Source organism: Cannabis sativa, chromosome 5 (assembly GCF_029168945.1).
Source record: "Cannabis sativa cultivar Pink pepper isolate KNU-18-1 chromosome 5, ASM2916894v1, whole genome shotgun sequence".
Lineage (NCBI taxonomy): Eukaryota > Viridiplantae > Streptophyta > Magnoliopsida > Rosales > Cannabaceae > Cannabis > Cannabis sativa.
This window is the reverse complement of record NC_083605.1, coordinates 33,873,593-33,892,539: the sequence shown is the minus strand read 5'-3', so window position 1 is coordinate 33,892,539 and position 18,947 is coordinate 33,873,593. Positions and strand designations below refer to the sequence as shown.

General features: G+C 30.4%; 1 protein-coding gene across 1 annotated transcript in view; it reads right to left on the bottom strand.

Annotated features, from left to right (window-relative positions):
• Positions 1-8,860: 8,860 nt before the first annotated feature.
• Positions 8,861-18,947, bottom strand: part of LOC115717660 (uncharacterized) — a 34,440-nt gene continuing 24,353 nt past the window's right edge. Inside the window, exons 5-6 of the mRNA XM_061116387.1 lie at positions 11,369-11,530; positions 8,861-9,329 (exon numbers count right to left, since the gene is read on the bottom strand). Of these exons, the coding sequence (XP_060972370.1) occupies positions 8,861-9,329; positions 11,369-11,530 (631 nt within the window). The remainder of the gene's footprint in view (positions 9,330-11,368; positions 11,531-18,947) is intronic.

Genomic DNA, 18,947 nt, shown 5'->3' with positions numbered 1-18,947 from the left:
TTTTGCAATTTCTTTTATCTGTGTAAACCTAGTAACATGATAGGGCCCATCCAAAATATTTGACCTGTGTGAGCCTATATGTTTGTTTTTGGGCTTAGATGCATATAGGAAGCCCATTTAAGTTTTATTAATTAAATAGACTAGGTTGCTAAAAATAGAATTTCACATAGGTAATTTTATTTAGGCCCAATTAGAATTGGGCTTATTCAATTAATAACAATTATTTATTTAATGGTTAAATTCCTCTCCTTTGGGCCTTGTGTGAGAGTTAGGGGGCCTTTGTAGTGGGTACGACATACTGAACCCAGTCATCCCTCACATGAACCACCCCAATTGTGAAGGCCCATTTTCCTTATTTAAATAATTGTATTAGGTTAATTATATTAGTCTAACCTAATTAAAATTGAATTAGCAACATAATTAACTTTTAAAATATATGAAATTTATTTTTCATTGAATATTTTAAAGTTAATTTTAGAAAAACACTGAGATATATTCTAGATAGTAATTTCTAGTGACTAGTTATATTTTCTAATATTTAATTAGGAAAATATTTTAAGTTGAAAATTAATTATTTATTAATTAATTTTGGATCAACTTAATTAAAAATATTTTTTCTAGTATTAAATTAGAATTAATAATTAAGTTTATTTTATACTTGATTATTTAATTCTTTTATTTAATACATTTAATTAAATTGAAAATTAAATATTTAAGTTGATTTCATTCTTGATACTTAAATATTATTAATTTCAGAATATTTAATTAAATAGAAAATTACTTTAAGTTAGAAATTTTAATTTCAGAACAACTTAAATTTGAATAATTTTCAAAATATATTTTATTAATCATTTTTTTTTTCGAAATTGCATTTTTATATTTAAATGCAGAAAATTTTGAATTTTTTCTGAAAAATAGATTAAAGTTGAAAATTAATTATTTTTTTAATTAATTTTAGACCAACTTAAATCAATAAATTTTTTATTTAAATGTTTAATTAAAATAAATGAACTAAAATATATTATAATTAGAAAATAAATTAACTAGTCAATCAAAGTCTAGATAGTTATTGTCTGTTTGCTTGAAGTATTTTTCTAGTTATATTTAATTAAATAGAAAATTAATATTTACGTTATCTAAAATCATGATACTTAAATATTTGATAATTTTCTTAAATATTTAATTAAATAGGAAAATTATATTTGTGTTAAAAATTAAATTTTAATTAATTTTGAACCAACATAAAATTAGAATAATTTTTCAGGATTTATTTTATTTTATTTTAGAGCATTTTCAAAAATTGTATTTATTTTAAATACATTAATTTTCAAAATGCAATATATATTTATAAAAAATGAAATTTGAGTTGTAAATTAATTACAGTAGAACCTCTATTTAAGAATACTCTATTCAAGAATAACCTCTAATTTGTTATAAAAAAATCAAGTCCCTATTTGGGCCAGTTATAAATAAGAATAACTTCTAAATTGTAATTAGTTATACATTTTCTAAGTTTTTCTAAGTCCCGTATTAACAAAATATACCTCTATATAAGAATAATTACATCTTAAGAAAATATATGTATGTATTTTGTAAATTTATTTATGTAAAATTAATAATTTTATTTTAGATTATATAATACATGTATGAAATTATATTTACTCTAAAATATTTCTATTATGATATAGTATTAATGATTATGTATTATTATTATTACATTGATATTTTTTTGTTTTTTAATTTTTTTTTCTAGTGTAACTCTATTTAGTTATAACCTCCCAATTAGAATATAATTTACTTGGTCCCAAGTGTATTCTTGGATAGAGGTTCTACTGTATTAATTAATTTTAACACAACTTAAATTGAATAATTTTTGAAATATTTATTGAAAATTATTACTAAGATGGAAAATAATTTAATTTATTTTCGTATCCGTCTAAGTACAATTTTATAAAAATTTAATTAAAATGTATATTTAGAATTTTATTCTAAATTGGAAATTTTAATTAAATAAATATATATTTAAAATAAATAGATTAAAATAAATATTAGAAGAAAATACATTTTAAATAATGAGCTTTTTTTTTATGAGAATATTCGATCTCCATTATTGGTTCTACATAGTTCTTGTTTTAGTGAGTAATCCTCCCTAATGGAGGAACGTTCATATCTCTATCTAGTCCACATATTAAAGCATACTTAGCCTTAGCATTCTTAGACATCATCTTCTTATCATTTTCATTATATGCATCATATTTCTTTATAGTTTCTACACCATCTACAACATGCATAGGAATGTAAGGACCATAACATACAATATGCCACAAATCATAATCAATGGATTGAAGATACGTTTCCATTCTAATTTTCCAATAAGGAAAGTCTACCCCATCAAAGAATGGTGCTCTACTTGTGCTTAAACCTTCTAGCATGTTATTGTGTGAATTGCTTGGAAACGCCATGCTCTAGATTGTGAAATCTAATCAAATTATTTGAGCCCTTGCTCTGATACCAATTGTTAGCCCAAGATATGTTTCCAAGAGGGGGGGTGAATTGGAAATTTATACTAATTTCGGTTATATCAAAACTTTTAACACAAAATTAAGCAATTAGCCACTTAATCAAATAAAAGCAAGTAATATGGCAAGCAATATATTATGACAAATAATCAAACTTGTAAAGTAAAGAGTTTAAGGATTAGAAAATGCAAACTCTCAATTTTTACAAGGTTCGGTAGAACTATGCCACCTACGTCCTTGGTCTTCAAAGCTATGGACCTAGCTTTGAGTTCCAATATCGAGCCAAGTTAACGGGCTTGACTAACCCTTACAACCGGGGAATTTTTCACCAAGGTTTTTCCCAAACCTCTCACAATAGTTTTCTTCCAAGGACTATCAACCTCGCCGGATTGTTGAAGTGCCAATCTCACTTTTCTCGGGTTGTTTACAAAACCGGTGTCAACCTCACCTACAACCGAGTTGTTTTTCTACCGGTGCCAACCTCACCTTTCAATACAATGAATATGTAATTTTGAAATACAAAGCAAACTCTCTATAATAAGATGGAAAACAATGTAAAACCCTACAGAGAATTGCAAGCACACTAGAGAAGATAAGAACAAGTTTGGCTCAAGTGTGTGTGGTTGGTGTGTTTATGAAAAGATAATAACTCTTTAGTTTAGAACACTTAGAATGATGTTATATGATGAATAGAAGCTCAACCAACCTTAATTTTTGAGTGAAAAACAAGTTTATATAGTGTAGGAACAAAAACTAGCCGTTAGCACATTTTTCAAAAAGAATCCTGGGAAAAACGGACTACCTATTTTAAAACGGACTACCTAACTGCGAAAAACGGACTACCTATTTTCAATAGGTAGGCCGAAAATCAGGCAGGTTCAAAACTTGCATTTTTCGGCACTAAAACGCGCATAACTCTTTACTCGATTATCCGATTTCAAAAATTCCAATTTTGTTCTCTTAGTTAAAAAAAATGTGATTTAGAAATTCAATCAAAAGAATTTTTGGACTATCGTGTAGAAAACTTGTTGCACAAGTTAGTGAGTGGGCCAAAACTTGTACTTATAAACCCTAGTATACTATGCAAATCACTTTAACAAGACTAAAATAAATTTATACCATTTGATTGTTTGTATTCTTGATGTAGATGAGCTTCCTAACTTGATTTGCATGTTTTGATCCAAAGTTGACTTTTTTCCGAGAGTTGACTTTGACTTTGACTTTGACTTTCGGGTTGACTTTTGACTTTTAGTTTTTGAAGTCCTCTTTTGGATAGGGTCTTGAATTTTTGATCTCTTGATAAAACTTTTGATCTTATGAAGTATGAAGTAGTTGATATACTTGTTGAATCCACTTCTTTGATTATGTTTGACTTTACCGAGCAAATATTGATACTTTGTGAATTTGCTTGCAAAATGGTCAAGAAAAGATTAGTAACAAATAATAAATAAATATTTGTTTATCATCAAAATAAGTGAGTGATTGACTTTTGGTCAACACTCTATTCAATGGATGTTATCTTTGACTCTCGCCTAAACAGGACACTAATATCAGTTTATTGAAGACCTTAGAAATTATTTAGGATTGTATGTTTTAGTATTTTCGCTTGTCATTCCTACTTGCTATGTGCTAATAATTTCTGAATGAGATTTTGTGTTGAACCTTACTTGATTTCTATTTATTGTTATTTGTAGTATCAAACATGACAATGACTAACCCCATGGTGTCACCGTTGACTGATAATAAGCTGAATGGATCTAACATTCCCAAATGGAAAGAGAACATTAACATTGCTCTCATTGGTGAAAATGCCCTGTTTGTGTTAACTAAAGCGGCTCCTTAGCAGGCGGGTGAGAATGCAACCAAAGCAGTAAAGGAGAAGTTCGAGTGTTGGTAGAATGTCAACAACAAAGCTCGATACTTCATGTTGTCTAGCATGGTTGACACCTTGAAAAAAAGGTTTGCTAACACTCCCACAGCTGCAGAAATCTTGAACCAGTTGACTGAACTATTCGGGCAGGCATCAATTCAAGCTCGCTTTGAAGCGACAAAGAATTTCATCAATGCACGGATGAAACCTCATCAGAACATGCGTGATCACCTTCTCCAAATGGCGAGCTACTTCCAAGAAGCTCAGAATCATGGAGCTCTTATGGATCAGAAAACTCAAGTGAGTCTGATCTTGAACAGTTTGACTCCTGCCTTTCTACCTTATACTTCAAATTATGTCATGAACAAGTTGGAACTTGACTTTCACGAGTTGGTAAACAACCTTTAGACATTTGAAAATTTGATTGGAGGACCACAGAAAGGAGGATCTAAAGCTCCTAATTCTGGAAATGCTAATGGGGCGGCTAAGGCTCAGGCAAACATTGCCTCTACTTCCAAACCCAACAACAAGAAGAAGTGGAAGAATAGCAAGAAGCCTGTTCAAGCTGTGAAAACAGTTAAAAACAAAAAGGCTGCTACTCCCGGTGATAAGCCAAAAGGAAAATGCTTCTATTGCAATGAAAAGGGCCACTGGAAACCCAAATGCCCTAAGTTTCTAGCAAAGAAACAAGGTATTTCTTTCTATGCTATAAACTCATGTGTTTTAGAGAATTATTATCCACTTGGGTTATTAATTCTGGACCTACTAACCATGTTTATTTTTCTTCTTATTTTAGCTCCAGCTGCTTGAACTTGGATTGCAATCCTAGCGAGTTAAGTCAGATGGTTGGACAGATGGGTGGAGATAGTCCAAGATTGAAGATGAAGCTCAGAATCTTCTATTTTTTTTTTTTGAATTAATTGTTTTAATTTAAGAACAATTTATATTTTAATTATTGGTTTGAGATTTTTATTCCCTATTTTTCATATTATTGCAGACAATTCATTTTTTGGGAATATTATTTTAATAAAATTTCTCTTTTAGCAATGAATTGCATTTACAAATTTGAGCTTCATTTACTTTATCTTGAGTATGCCAGTACCAATTATATTTAAATGTTTATAATGTTTATATGTGTATGTGTTTTATTATTGATACAAATTCTATGGTATATTAAACTCTACAAAGAGTTAATACTACATAAGCACTTAGAATTTCTTTTCTATGTTTATGAATAATTGTTAATTCTAAAACAATTATTAAAAATTTGTTTAATAAAAAGATCTTTTGATTTGATAGGGGTGGAAAAAATTAAGAATAATATGCAGTTCAACGATCTCTTATATCTATTGAACTATGGATTATATTCATAACTCCACATGATCTCTATATCACTTAGGGGTGGATTAAACTATTGAAATATGTAGTTCATTTTGAACTCTAGACTATACTCAATACACCACAGTATCTCTATGGCACACATATTTTCATTAAACATGAATGTAATATAATACATTAGCAAATTATTTAGAACATTTTCTTGATCGTAATTTATGTTCCAATTAATATATTACTGTTGTAATAGAAATTGATACCAATAAAAGTTCTTGTACACATAATCACAGTACCTTATTTGAGTGGGAGAATTTTAAAATTCTAAGCCCATCTTCATTTGGATGACACTTGTGATAGAACTTTAGGTTTAAACTGAGAAAGTAAATCTAACCATTCACATGGATAGAAATAACTTATCACAACTTTGAGAATAAGATACTAGAATTTTTGCATAGTCTATTCAAATGACTTAGGCAAAAATTCCTAATCCTCATGAAAGTTTTATGGTATCTCTAATGATTACTTAATCTTAAGCAAGTATTTTTACATTAATACTAGATTGATATGTTGATGACTTAATCTATAAGATAATATGTCACAACAAGATATCCCTCAAAACAATAGTAAGAGGTTAAATGTACTTCAATGTATGAATTTAACCAGACTCCTACTGTTGAGTGGGAGTCATCTAAGATGTAATCAAACAAGTAACATTGAGAGACGGTCAAGAAAGGTTTCTAAAAGTGACCTATATGTTAGATGATAGGGATGTGTATTAGAAGTCCTAACATCTACACCAACTCATAAAGAATCTGAGATGGTGGTTACTCTGGGGGTGGAGGAATTATTCTAGTAGGATGTAAAAGTGCATCTATAATAATTTAAGCTCCATCAGTGAAGATACATAACTTTGTAATTTCGAAATTACTAGAAAGTTATTCAACTGAAGAAAATTCTACACTGTGTTATCTCTATTCCATTTTGGATAGAATTAGAGACACGTCTTCTGTTTATTCAAATGCACTTTATAAGCAGTAAAGAATTCAGTATCCCTAAATGAGTAATGCATATAGCAAATAATGTTGCATAATGTTTTATGAACACAAAGGAAGTAATGGTAGAGAAAGCAGTAGCTTGCCACATACTTACAGTTCGAGAAATTTGGGTTGAGTCAAATATACTACACTTGATCTAAAGATCAAGACAATACTTTGATTGAAATGCACTACTTGTTCTATGTTAGTGCGAGTGGGAGTTTGTTGGGATTTTATGCCCTAAATAAAACCTATTTCAATTTAATTTGATTTGTTATCAATGAAAGATTAGAAGTCATTTATGTTTACATGTAGTTTTCATATTTATAGTTTAATATATACAAAATCTGTTAAGTCCAGAACATATAGTCATTCACAATTATAGTGATGTCAACACAGTGGAATGTGATTGTGATTATATGCTTCAAAAGACAAAGTCCCTGATTCATCAGTGCACTGGATTTACACTGATGTGATAATCAGCGATAAAGTGTACTTACACTTAGAATAAGTGTTATGTTCTTTCCAGAACATTGGCAAAGTATGCTAGTTTCGGATGTATGGAGTATACATTGGACTGGGACCCATATTGATCTTGGTAAAGATATTATAATCTTACCGTTGTATCTTTCTAAGTCAATATCACTGGTTGATCTTAGATCAAAAGATCTTAATCCTGACATGCTTAGGTTTAATCTCAGGAGTGCTATTCATGTTTTTTGATTTCTTAGTTAAGCCTACTTTCTGGTCAGGGTGATACGTACATTTTGGGAACATGGTAGTATGATTGAGTGGGAGCGCTAAACATAAATATGGAATCTATAGCTTCTATCAGGACATAGAAGTGAAATGATGATTTCCTTCGAGCTTGGCTTAATAGAGGTAAATGGAAGAGCTCTTGTTTCAGTGATTATATATTAGTTCATTGAAATATCATTTATAGGAAGCTAAGTGTTTTAAGGATACATTGAGGGGTGAAATTGTAAATTTATCCCTACTCGGTGTAAATCATCTATAGAGGATCTTTGATTATTGAGATTAGAAGGATGGTTAATTGTTTATAGCGTACCTATATTGTGGAACATATAGAGCGTTCTATATGACTGAGAGTGCAATTCCAAGTTCTATGGTGGATGCAATAAGGAATTAATAAGTTAGGGAATTTACTTGGTAAATTCTAGTTCTGCTTATTGGAAGCTCGGTTGTATAGGCCCATGGTCCCCATACTAGTTGAGACCATACTGCTTGTAAGACTCAGATAATTGATTTTAATTAATCAATTATAATTCTAAAATTAGACTATGTCTTGTTTATGAATTTTCACTAAGCAAGGGCTTAATTGTGAAGAAAAGAGATTCTAGGTCTTATTTATTAATTAAGAGACTTTATTAACTCTAATTAATAAATATATTAAATGGCAATTTTATTTGATAATTAATTTTAATTATTAAATAAATAGTTTTGGATTTAAATGGTTAGAATTGGAAAAATGGTATTTTTGAGAAAATAAGGAAAATTTATCAAAAGTGGAAAAATTCCAAAGTGGGGCCCATATCCATGTCCGACCACTTATATGGGATTTTCCACTTAATTTTTCTATTATTTTAATGCCTAATAAATCCTAACCTAAACCTAGGTGGTTTCCTATAAATAGATAGTGATGACTCACACTTAAAAGATGAAAAAATTTCTTGCCTTCAGAAAAATTTTCTGTGCCATCCCTCTTTTATTTTCGAACCAGCCCCTCTCTTCCTTCTTCATATTATTTTCATACCTTGAGTAATAGAGTGAGTGCCCACACACATCAAGTGATATCTCAATCATAGTGTGTAAGGCTGTGAAGAATCCAAAATCAAGAAAAGGACATTCGGGCTCAGATCTTGGTGATACTCTGCTACAGATAGGATACGAGGGTTAGAGATCTGAGTGGAAGGAGCCATTAATATTCCACTGCACCCACTGTAAGGTTTCCTAAAATTTATATGTGTTTATTTACATTGTTTTAGAAATTCATATTTAGGATGTTAAATAACATACACAGTAGTAAATCTAGATCCTGGTAAAACATATTCTAACACCACGCTACAATAGTTGCCCAACCTTTATTTCTGAAATAATAGGGGTGCGGCCCTGAACTCGAATTTCTCTCCATCTTCTGGTGTGAAAACCACTTTCTTTTGCTTGCAGTCAATTGATGCTCCATATTTGGTATGAAAATCCATGCCCAAGATTACATCAAAATCAAATAAATCTAATACAATCAGGTCTATAAATAATTCCCTACCATCTATCGTAACAGGTATACCCCTAAGCCAGTTTCTAGAGATTACAACCTCCCCAGATGGTAACATGGTCCAAAACCCCACAGGAAATAATTCACTTGGTGCATTTATATGATTAACAAATGTGCTAGCAAAAAAAGAATGAGTTGCACCAGATTCAAACAAAACTTTACAAGTGGTGTTGGCCATTGGAATCTGACCCGATACAACCGAAGGACTGGCCTCAACTTCTACTTGAGTGATGCCAAAAATTCTGGCTGGAACGTAGTTGTTTGTTGGGTTTTGTGCCCTAAATAAAACCCATTTCAATATAATTTGATTTACTAATTAATAAAGATCAGAAATCGTTTTATGTTGTATGGTTCACATGATTTATTTCATGATTATGTTTGATATATAAATTCTATTAAGTCCAGAACATATGTATTTGTTCATGATTATAGTGTTGTCAGCATAGTGGAATATAATCATGATTATATGTTCAAAAGTTTAATTCCCATGATTTGTCAGTTCACTTGATTTAGACTGGCATGGTAATCAGCGATATGTATACTTACACCTTGGATAAGTGTTATGTCCTTTAGAGGGCATTGACAAAGCTTACCAGTATCGGACGTATGAAGTATACATTGGAAGGGACCGATATTGATCTTAGATAAGATATCCTCAACTTACTGTTATATCTTTCTAAGTCAATATCAATGGTTGATCTTAGGTCTATGGGTCTTAATCTTGACATGGTTAGGTTCGATCTCAAGAGTGTTATTTGTGTTGTTTGATTTGTTAGTTATGCCTACCTTTTGGTCTGGGTGATACGTACCTTTTGGGAACATGATAGTACAATTGAGTGGGAGCTCTAAACATAGATATGGAATCTATAGCTTCTATCTGGACATAGAAGTGAAACGATTATTTCCTTCGAGCTTGGCTGAATAGAGATAAATGATTGAGATCCTATTTCAGTAATTATATTAGTTTACTGAAATATCATTTATAGGTAGCTAAGTGTCTCAAGGATAAAATACATTGAAGGGTAGAACGGTAAATTTTTCCCTATTCACTGTAGATCATCTATAGAGGATCCTTGACTATTAGGATTGTAACAATGGATAATCATAACGTATCTATATCGTGGTACATATAGAGCGTTCTACATAACTGAGTGTGTAATTCCAAGTTCTATAGTGAATCAATGAAGAATTAATAAGTTACTTGGTAAATTCTAGATCTGCTTATTGGAAGCTCGGTTATATAGGCCCATGGTCCCCTCACTAGTTGAGATAATACTGCTTGCAAACTCAGTTAATTGATTTTATTTAATCAATTATAATTCTAAAATTAGACTATGTCTTATTTATGAATTTTCACTAAGCAAGGGCTTAAGTGTAAAGAAAAGAGGTTTTGGGGTCAATTTGTTAATTAAGAGACTTTGTATGGTCTAATTAATAAATTACATAAATGACAAAATTATTTAGTAATTAATTATAATTATTAAATAAATAGTTTTGGCATTTACAAGATTGAATTGGAAAATATGGTATTATTGAAAAGAAGAATAAGTGGTTGGAAAAAGTGGCAAAATTGTAACTAGAGATTAGCTCATTTCATGTGTACGACCAAGTGTAATTTTTGCTCAATATTTTATTCTTTTTTAATCCGTATAATTCAACCCTAAGCCCTAGTTGAAACACTATAAGAGGAACATGATGCTCTCATCTCATCCACTTGACACTTTGTCAACTTGACTATTCAACCAAACCTAGATGAGAGAGTTCCTTCTATAGAGATTTCACCTCCTTCATTATTCTTCACCTATTCGAACCCTTAGTGAATGAGTTCCATGCCCACATATAGCAAGTCAAGTACTAAATCATAGTGAGTAAGACGGTGGTACCCAAACCCGAAGGAGAGAAAGAGATCCAGGTTCAGATCTTGATAATGCTCTGCTACAAAAAGGAATCAAGGGCTAAAGATCTTGAACGGAAGGAGTCATTATATTGCACTGCAACCAATGTAAGGTTTTCTTAAACCCTTATGTTTTTATTTTCATTGTTTTAGAGAATTCATATTTAGGATGTTAATTCAAGATACTTGTTAGAAAATCTAGATCCTCGTAAAATATTCCCAACATTGTCATCTTTCTTGGGTTCTGCTTTGTTCCCAGTCTGTCCCCACAATGGGCAATTGTGTTTGATATGTCCTTCCTTTCCACATTTGTAGCATGCTTTTGTGCGACACTCGCCGAGATGACGTTTGGTACATTTAGGGCATTCTAGAATGTTTCGCCCACTATTGGCATTAGATCGTTGGTCGTTATCAGTTTTGTACCTTATGTCATGACTTGACTGCCCAGAATGATCTTGTCCCCTTTTCTTGTGGTCATTAGAATTGGCTCCACCTTTCTTAGATTCTCTCCTGTCAGCATTTTCCTTCCAAATTTTGTTTTCACTCCGCTCAGCCGTAAGAGCCATTTCGACAACTTGAGCATAACTGAATTGACCGATTGACACAATTTCCACATCTCGAGCAATCATTGGTTTCAGACCTTCCACAAATCGATGTGCTCACACTTGTTGGGTTTTATGCCCTAAATAAAACTCATTACAATCTGATTAGTTATCAATTTAGAAGTGAAGTATGATTACATGTATGTTACATGTTTATGGTTTAATACATATACTTGATATATGCACAAAATCAGTTAAATCCAGAACATATAGTTATTCACAATTACAGTATCGTCAATACAGTGGAATGTGATTGTGATTATATGATTCAAAAGATTTGGTCCCTGTTCATTAGTGTTTTGGATTTACAATGATGTGATAATCAGCGATGAAGTATACTTACACTTGGAGTAAGTGTTATGTTCTTTCCAGAACATTGGCAAAGTATACTGGTTTCGAATGCTTGGAGTATGCATTGGACTGGACCGATATTGAACTTGGTTAAAGATATTGTAAACTTACCGTTATATCTTTCCAAGTCAATGTCAGAAGTTGATCTTAGATTAAGAGAATCTAAATCCTGATATGCTTAGGCTCAATCTCAGGAGTGCTATTCTTGTTCTTTGATTTATTAGTTAAAGCCTGCTTTGAGTCAGGATAATACATATATTTTGGGAACATGATAGCATAACTGAATAGGGAGTGCTAAACATAAATATGGAAATCTATAGCTTCTACTGGTGTATAGAAGTAAAGTGATGATTCCTTTTGAGCTTAGTTAAATAGAAGTAAATGAATGAGCTCTTGTTCCAGTGACTATATATTAGATCACTAAAACATCATTTACAGGTAACTAAGTGTTCAAAAGGGCAAAATACATTGAGGGGTGTAAACGGTGAATTGGTCCCGTCTCGATGTAAATCATCTATATAGAGGATCTCTAAATCACATTAAGATTATAACAATGGTTAAATGAGATAGCATATTGATATCGTGAAACATATGATATGCTCTATATAAGTCTGAGAGTGCAATTCCAAGTTCTAAGAGTGGATTCAACGAGGAATTAATAAGTTAGGGATTTACTTGGTAAATCGGTTCAACTTATTGGAAGCTCAGAATATAGATCCATGGTCCCCATTCTAGTTGAGACTATACTGTTTGTAGGACTCTATAATTGATTTATGATTAATCAATTATAATTCTAAAAGTTAGACTATGTCTAATTTGTGAATTCTCACAGTTTAGGGATGAAATTGTAAATAAGAGGGTTTCTAGGTTTAATTATTAATTATGAGACTTTGCATGTCTGAATTAATAATTAATTTTAAATGGCAATATTATTTAATAATCTATTTTAGTTATTAAATAATTGGTTTTGGCATTTAAATGATTAGAATTGGAAAAATGGCATTTTTGGAGAAATAGAAATAAAATTGAGGAAACTGCAAAATCCATGTGAGGCCCATTCACACCATGGCCGGCCACATCATTGCTTTTTCCCAATTATTATTTTTCAATTTAATTTGTCATTTAATTGCTAATCAAAGCCTAGCCTAAATAGGAAAGTGGTGAATCACACTAAATAAGGCAGTTATTCAATTACACAGTAAAAGAGGAAACTGTTTATTTGGAAAGTTGTGATGTTCCCTTTTCCTATTTATAGCAGCCCCTATCCTCTCTTTGTATGGATGTTTTTGCTTGAGAAAACTTTGCTTTGCAAAGTGTGTCACACGAAATCAAGAGAGAAAAACAAGAGAGAAATTTCGAAATCCCTAGTGAGAGAGAAGTGCCCACTCACATCATTCAGTATCTCATCATAGTTTGGAAGACTGTGAAGGATCACATCCAACTGAAGAACTTTCGGGCTCAGATCTTGATTATACTCTGCTACAGACAGGAATCAAGGGTTAGAGATCTGAGTGGAAGGAGACATTAATTCCTTTGCAATCACTATAAGTTATTCTTAACTTTTATGTGTTTAGTTCATCGTTTTAGAAGTTCAATATTAGGTTGTTAAATCAACATACTTGCAAATAGATCTAAGATCCTGGATAAATATAATACCAACAACTGGCACCAGAGCCATGGTAATTGATTTGCTTGCAAGAAATTTGGACATAAAACGATTTGCTTGTGATTTGGATGGTTTCATGTTGTGTCATATTGATGTTTGATTGATGTTTGTGAATTCTGGGAAAAATAATTGATTGTCTGTATCTGGAATTATTTTTATTGGATAGTTTGGAAAATTCTAAGCAATTTACTTTTTTACAGAACTCGATTTCGATTTAATTTGAAATAGTTATGAATTTTTGAAAATCGGGAAAAACCTAGGTGGTGAGCACCTCCCCTACGCGCGCGGAAATCATGCGCAGGGGTGCTTGCGCCCAGATTTCTGGGCTGTATCTCCCCTCCCACGCGCGCGGAGAGTATGCTTTGCATGCTGTCCGTACCACCTGCTTTTTCCTTTGTTTTCTTCGATTTTTCATGCTATTTCATGGAATTAAATTCCGATTTTTTGTGTAGTTTTGTATGTTGATTTTTGTTTTTCAAATTTTAAATCTAATTATCAGAAATAAATTAATTCTATTTTTTAAAATTAATTTTAGATATTAGTGTAATTTGATTTTGAAAATAGGAAAAAATCAAGTTTTGCTTATTTTTTTTTCTTATTTCCTTTAAAATTTGATTATTTTATTTTTTTTAAGGTCAGATATTTTTTTTGGTAACTTGACCTTAATTAAAATAAGATCATAATAATCATGATAATTTTAAAAGAGGAAATAAGGTATTTTTGTTAACTTTTAAATTTTGTTATTTTTAAATTAAATTAAATAGTAAAATAAGAAAAGGGTATGTATTTACCATTTTTTATTTTATTATTTAATTTATTATATAACATGAAATTTAAAAGGAAAGTTAGCAATTTAATTTTGAAATGCATTTAGGTTACCCAAAACCTAATTTTTTCAAAATGGTAGGTTTAATTTTAATATTATTTTTCGAAATATAGATTTAAAATTAAATAAATCCTACATCCAACTATCCAGATCTAACCTTGTTGCAGGAGTATGTGTTTTAGATTATTTGTAAGTTTTTTTTTTTTTTATCTAAAACCTATTATTACTTGATCTAAATTGCCAGGGTTAACTTGTTGACAGATCAAATGATCTGATTTTAACCCATGGTTCAATTGATGATAGATCAAGTAGATAATTTGTAACAGGTAATTTTTACAAACTTCTTTCATCTGTGTATGACTTAGTAACATGATAGGATCCATCCAAATCTGTGTGCCTGTGTGAGCCTATATGTTTAATTTCTATTATAGATACATATAGGTTGTTGTTGCTAAATAAAATGTCATAACCTGATAGATTTTATTTAGGCTCATTTAGTTAATGGGCCTATTCAATTAATAACAGTTGTTCATTTTAAGGTTAAATTCCTCTCTTTTGGGCCTTGTGTGAGAGTTGGGAGCCTTAGAAGTGGGTGCGACACACTGGACCCAGCCCCCCCTCACATGAACAACCCCAATTGTGAAGGCCCATTTGCCTGATTTGTATAACTGTGCTAGGTTAATTATATTAGTTTGACCTAATAAAATTGAATAGCAACATAATTAATTTCTTCGAAATTAATTTAAGAAAAACATAGTTTAATGAATTTCATTTCTAGATAAACTATTTGTATTTTTCTTGTATTTAATTAAATAAAGAATTTTAACTAACTAGATTCTTTCTGAAACTTACTTTTATTATTTCATTAAATATTCTTATTTAAGTTATGAATTAGTAATTACTAATTTTATAATAACTTAAATTTGAATATATTTTGATAATAATATTAAGCTGAGGAATTCTAGGAATTAGTTATTGAAGATTCTTAGAAGATATTATTTTAAGTTGGTTTTAAACTTAAAAAGGGAATATCTTTAAATTAGGTAGTTACCACCTAATTTTGATATTTAATTAAATGATGTTTGGAAAATTTTAAGTTAGTAAATTATAGATTCTTTCTATAATAACTTAAATCAGATATTTTCCAGATTTTGAAAAGATACTTAGTAGAATTGAGATATTTTCTAGATAGTTATTTCCATACTAATTATTATTTCTAATCTAGGAAAATATCATTGATTGTGAAATTAATTGGTTAATAATTAATTTTGGTACAATTCAATTAAGGATATTCTTCCTTGTATTAAATTGGAAATTAATGATTAAGCCTTCTCTATACTTAATTATTTGTTTCCTGAATTTAATACATTTAATTAAATTGAAAATTAAATGTCTAAGTTGATTTTCATAATGATACTTAGATATTATTATTTTCATGATATTTAATTAAATAAGAAAATTATTTTAAGTTGGGTATTTTCATAACAACTTAAATTTGAATAATTTTCATAATATATTTTATTTATTGTATTAATCATTTTTCAAAATAGCATTTAATTATGCAAGATGATTTTGAATTTATCTTGAAAGATAGATTGAAGTTGTGAATTAATTATTTTAATTAATTTTGAATCAACTTAAATCAAGATCTTTTCATTTAATGATTAATTTAAAATAAAGGAACTGAAATATATTATTAGAAATTGGATTAATTAGTCAAGAAAATCTAGATAGATAATATTTTTGCTTGAGGTATTTTTTCTAAGTAAAGTTTGATTTATTTTAAATGTATTTCAAAAATTGTGTGTTTTTGGAAATATAATATATATATATTTGTAGAAAATTTTAATTTGAGTTGCAAATTAATTTAAATTAATACAGCTTAAATTAAGTAATTTTCTTAATATTTGTTGGAAATTTAACACTAAGATGGAAATAATTCATTTTATTTTCTTAACCATCTAAGTTTAATTTTACAAATATTAAATTAAATTTTATTTAGATTCTATTCTAAATTTAAAATTTAATAAATATATATATAGATTTAAAATAAATAAATAATAGAAGAAAATACAATTTAAATAATGAGCTTTATTATTTTTGAGATATTCGATCTCCATTGTTGGTTTTACATAGCTATTGTTTTAGTGAGTAATCCTCCCTAATGGAGGAACGTTCATTAGCAAGTTAGCGCCGTTTAATCTCGAAAGATAAGTATGTTTGTAAGTGTTTTATATTGGTATTAACCACCCTAATGGTGGGTACTGTATAAGACTTACAAACATATGAAACAATGGTAGAAGCTCATGAAATAAGAATGACCTTGACTCTTGCCTAAACGGGACAACGTCAGATTCTCTTTTCGATCGAATAAAAGGTTGCTAGAATGTTTGCTATTCTAGATGAGCTGACAACTCTATTCAATGAATGATAGCTTTGACTCTCGCCTAAACGGGACACTGATATCAGTTTGTTGAAAACCTTGGAAATTATTTAGGTTTGATTTTTTTTTTTTTTGTATTTTCTCTAGTCATTCCTACTTGCTGTATGCTGATAATTTCTAAATGAGATTTTGTGATAAACCATAACTGATATCTATGTATTATCTTGTAGTATCCTGAATTGAAATGTCAAATCCCATGTTGTCACTCTTAACTGAAAATAAGCTAAATGGGTCTAACTTCCCAAAGTGGAGAGAGAACATTCATATTGCTCTCATAGGTGAAAGTGCCTCGTTTGTGTTGACTGAGCCGTCCCCTGAGCAGCCAAGTGACAATGCAACCAAAGCTGTAAAAGAGAAGTTCGAGCGTTGGCATAATGCTAACAATAAAGCTCGTTACTTCATGCTTTCCAGCATGGTTGACACCTTGAAAACAAGGTTTGCAAACACTGTCACGGCTGCAGAAATCATGACGCAGTTAACTGAGCTATTAGGTATGGCATCTATTCAGTCTCGTTTCGACGCGACTAAGAAATTCATCAACGCACGGATGGAACCCCATCAGAATGTGCGTGATCACCTTCTCCAGATGGCTAGTTATTTCCAAGAAGCCCAGAATCATGGTGCTGAAATGGATCAGACTACTCAAGTGAGTCTCATCTTGAATAGCCTGACTCCAGATTTTCTGCCCTACACATCAAATTATGTCATGAATAAGAAGGAACAGGACTTTCATACTTTAGTCAATGACCTTCAGACATATGAAAATTTGATTGGAGGTCCCAAGAAAAGAGGGAATAAACCTCAGAATTCTGGAAATGGTAATAAGACAAGTAATCCTGAAGCACTTGTTGCTTCTACTTCCAAATCCCATCATAAGAAGAAGTGGAAAAATGCCAAGAAGCGAGCTCAAGCTGCGAATGCAGCTAGGAACAAAAATGCTGGAGCTTCTGGCAATACACAAAAAGGAAAATGCTTCTACTGCAATGAGAAAGGCCATTGGAAATCCCAATGTCCTAAGTATCTCGCAAAGAAACAAGGTATTTTCTTTATAAACTGATGTGTTTTTAGTGAATTATTATCCTTTTGGATTAATAATTTTGGACTACTAACCTTGTTTATTATTCTTCTTATAGCTAAAGCTTCTTAAACTCGGGTGCTGTCTTAACGAGTTGGATTAGAAAGCTGGATGGTGGATGGAGATTGTCTACAATAAAGAAGAAGCTCTTTCATTTGAATTAATTGTTTAGTTTTTCAAACAATTTGGATTTCAAGTTTGGGATCTTAATTCCCTGTTTGGTTCTCATAAATATTGCAAACAATTTTTTTTGGTTTATAATAAAATATCTTTTTCAATTATATTGCAATTTATGAGTTGAGCTTCAGTTCTTTATTTTATCTATTACCGATTATTATATTTATTATGTTTGAATGTGTATGTGTTTTTATTATTGATGCAAATTCAAAAAGTATTTAAACTCTTTACAGAGTTATTACTACATAAACACTAGAAGTTTTTTCTATGTTTATGAATAATTGTTAGAGAATTTGTTTAATAAAAAGATCTTTTGATCTGATAGGGGTGGAGAAAAGTTAAGAATAATATGCAGTTCAAACGATTTTTTATATCTAATGAACTCTGGATTATATTCAACTCCACAGACTCTCTATCACACTTAGAGATTTACAACCTTTAGGGGTGGACCATAATCTCTATAAACTTAGGGGTGGATTTTATTCTACAGTACCCTTTGTGACACATAATTTTAAACATGGAAATAATATAATAAATTAGCTATTATCAGAATAAATTCTTGATCTTGATTATATGTTCCAGTTTAGATTTACTGTTGTAATAATTATTGATACCATTAAAGTTCTTTGATACTGTTTCACATTACCTTGGTTGAGTGGGAGAATATTAAAATTCTTTACCCATCTTCTTTTGGTTAATAATTGTGATAGGAACTTAAGAACACCTCTGATAAAAACAAGTCTAACCATTCACATGGATAGAAATAACTTATCAGAATTATGAGAGTAAGATAGAAGAATTCTTGCATAGTCTATTCGAAAGACTGATTCAAGATGTCTATTTCTCATAACATTTTATGGTA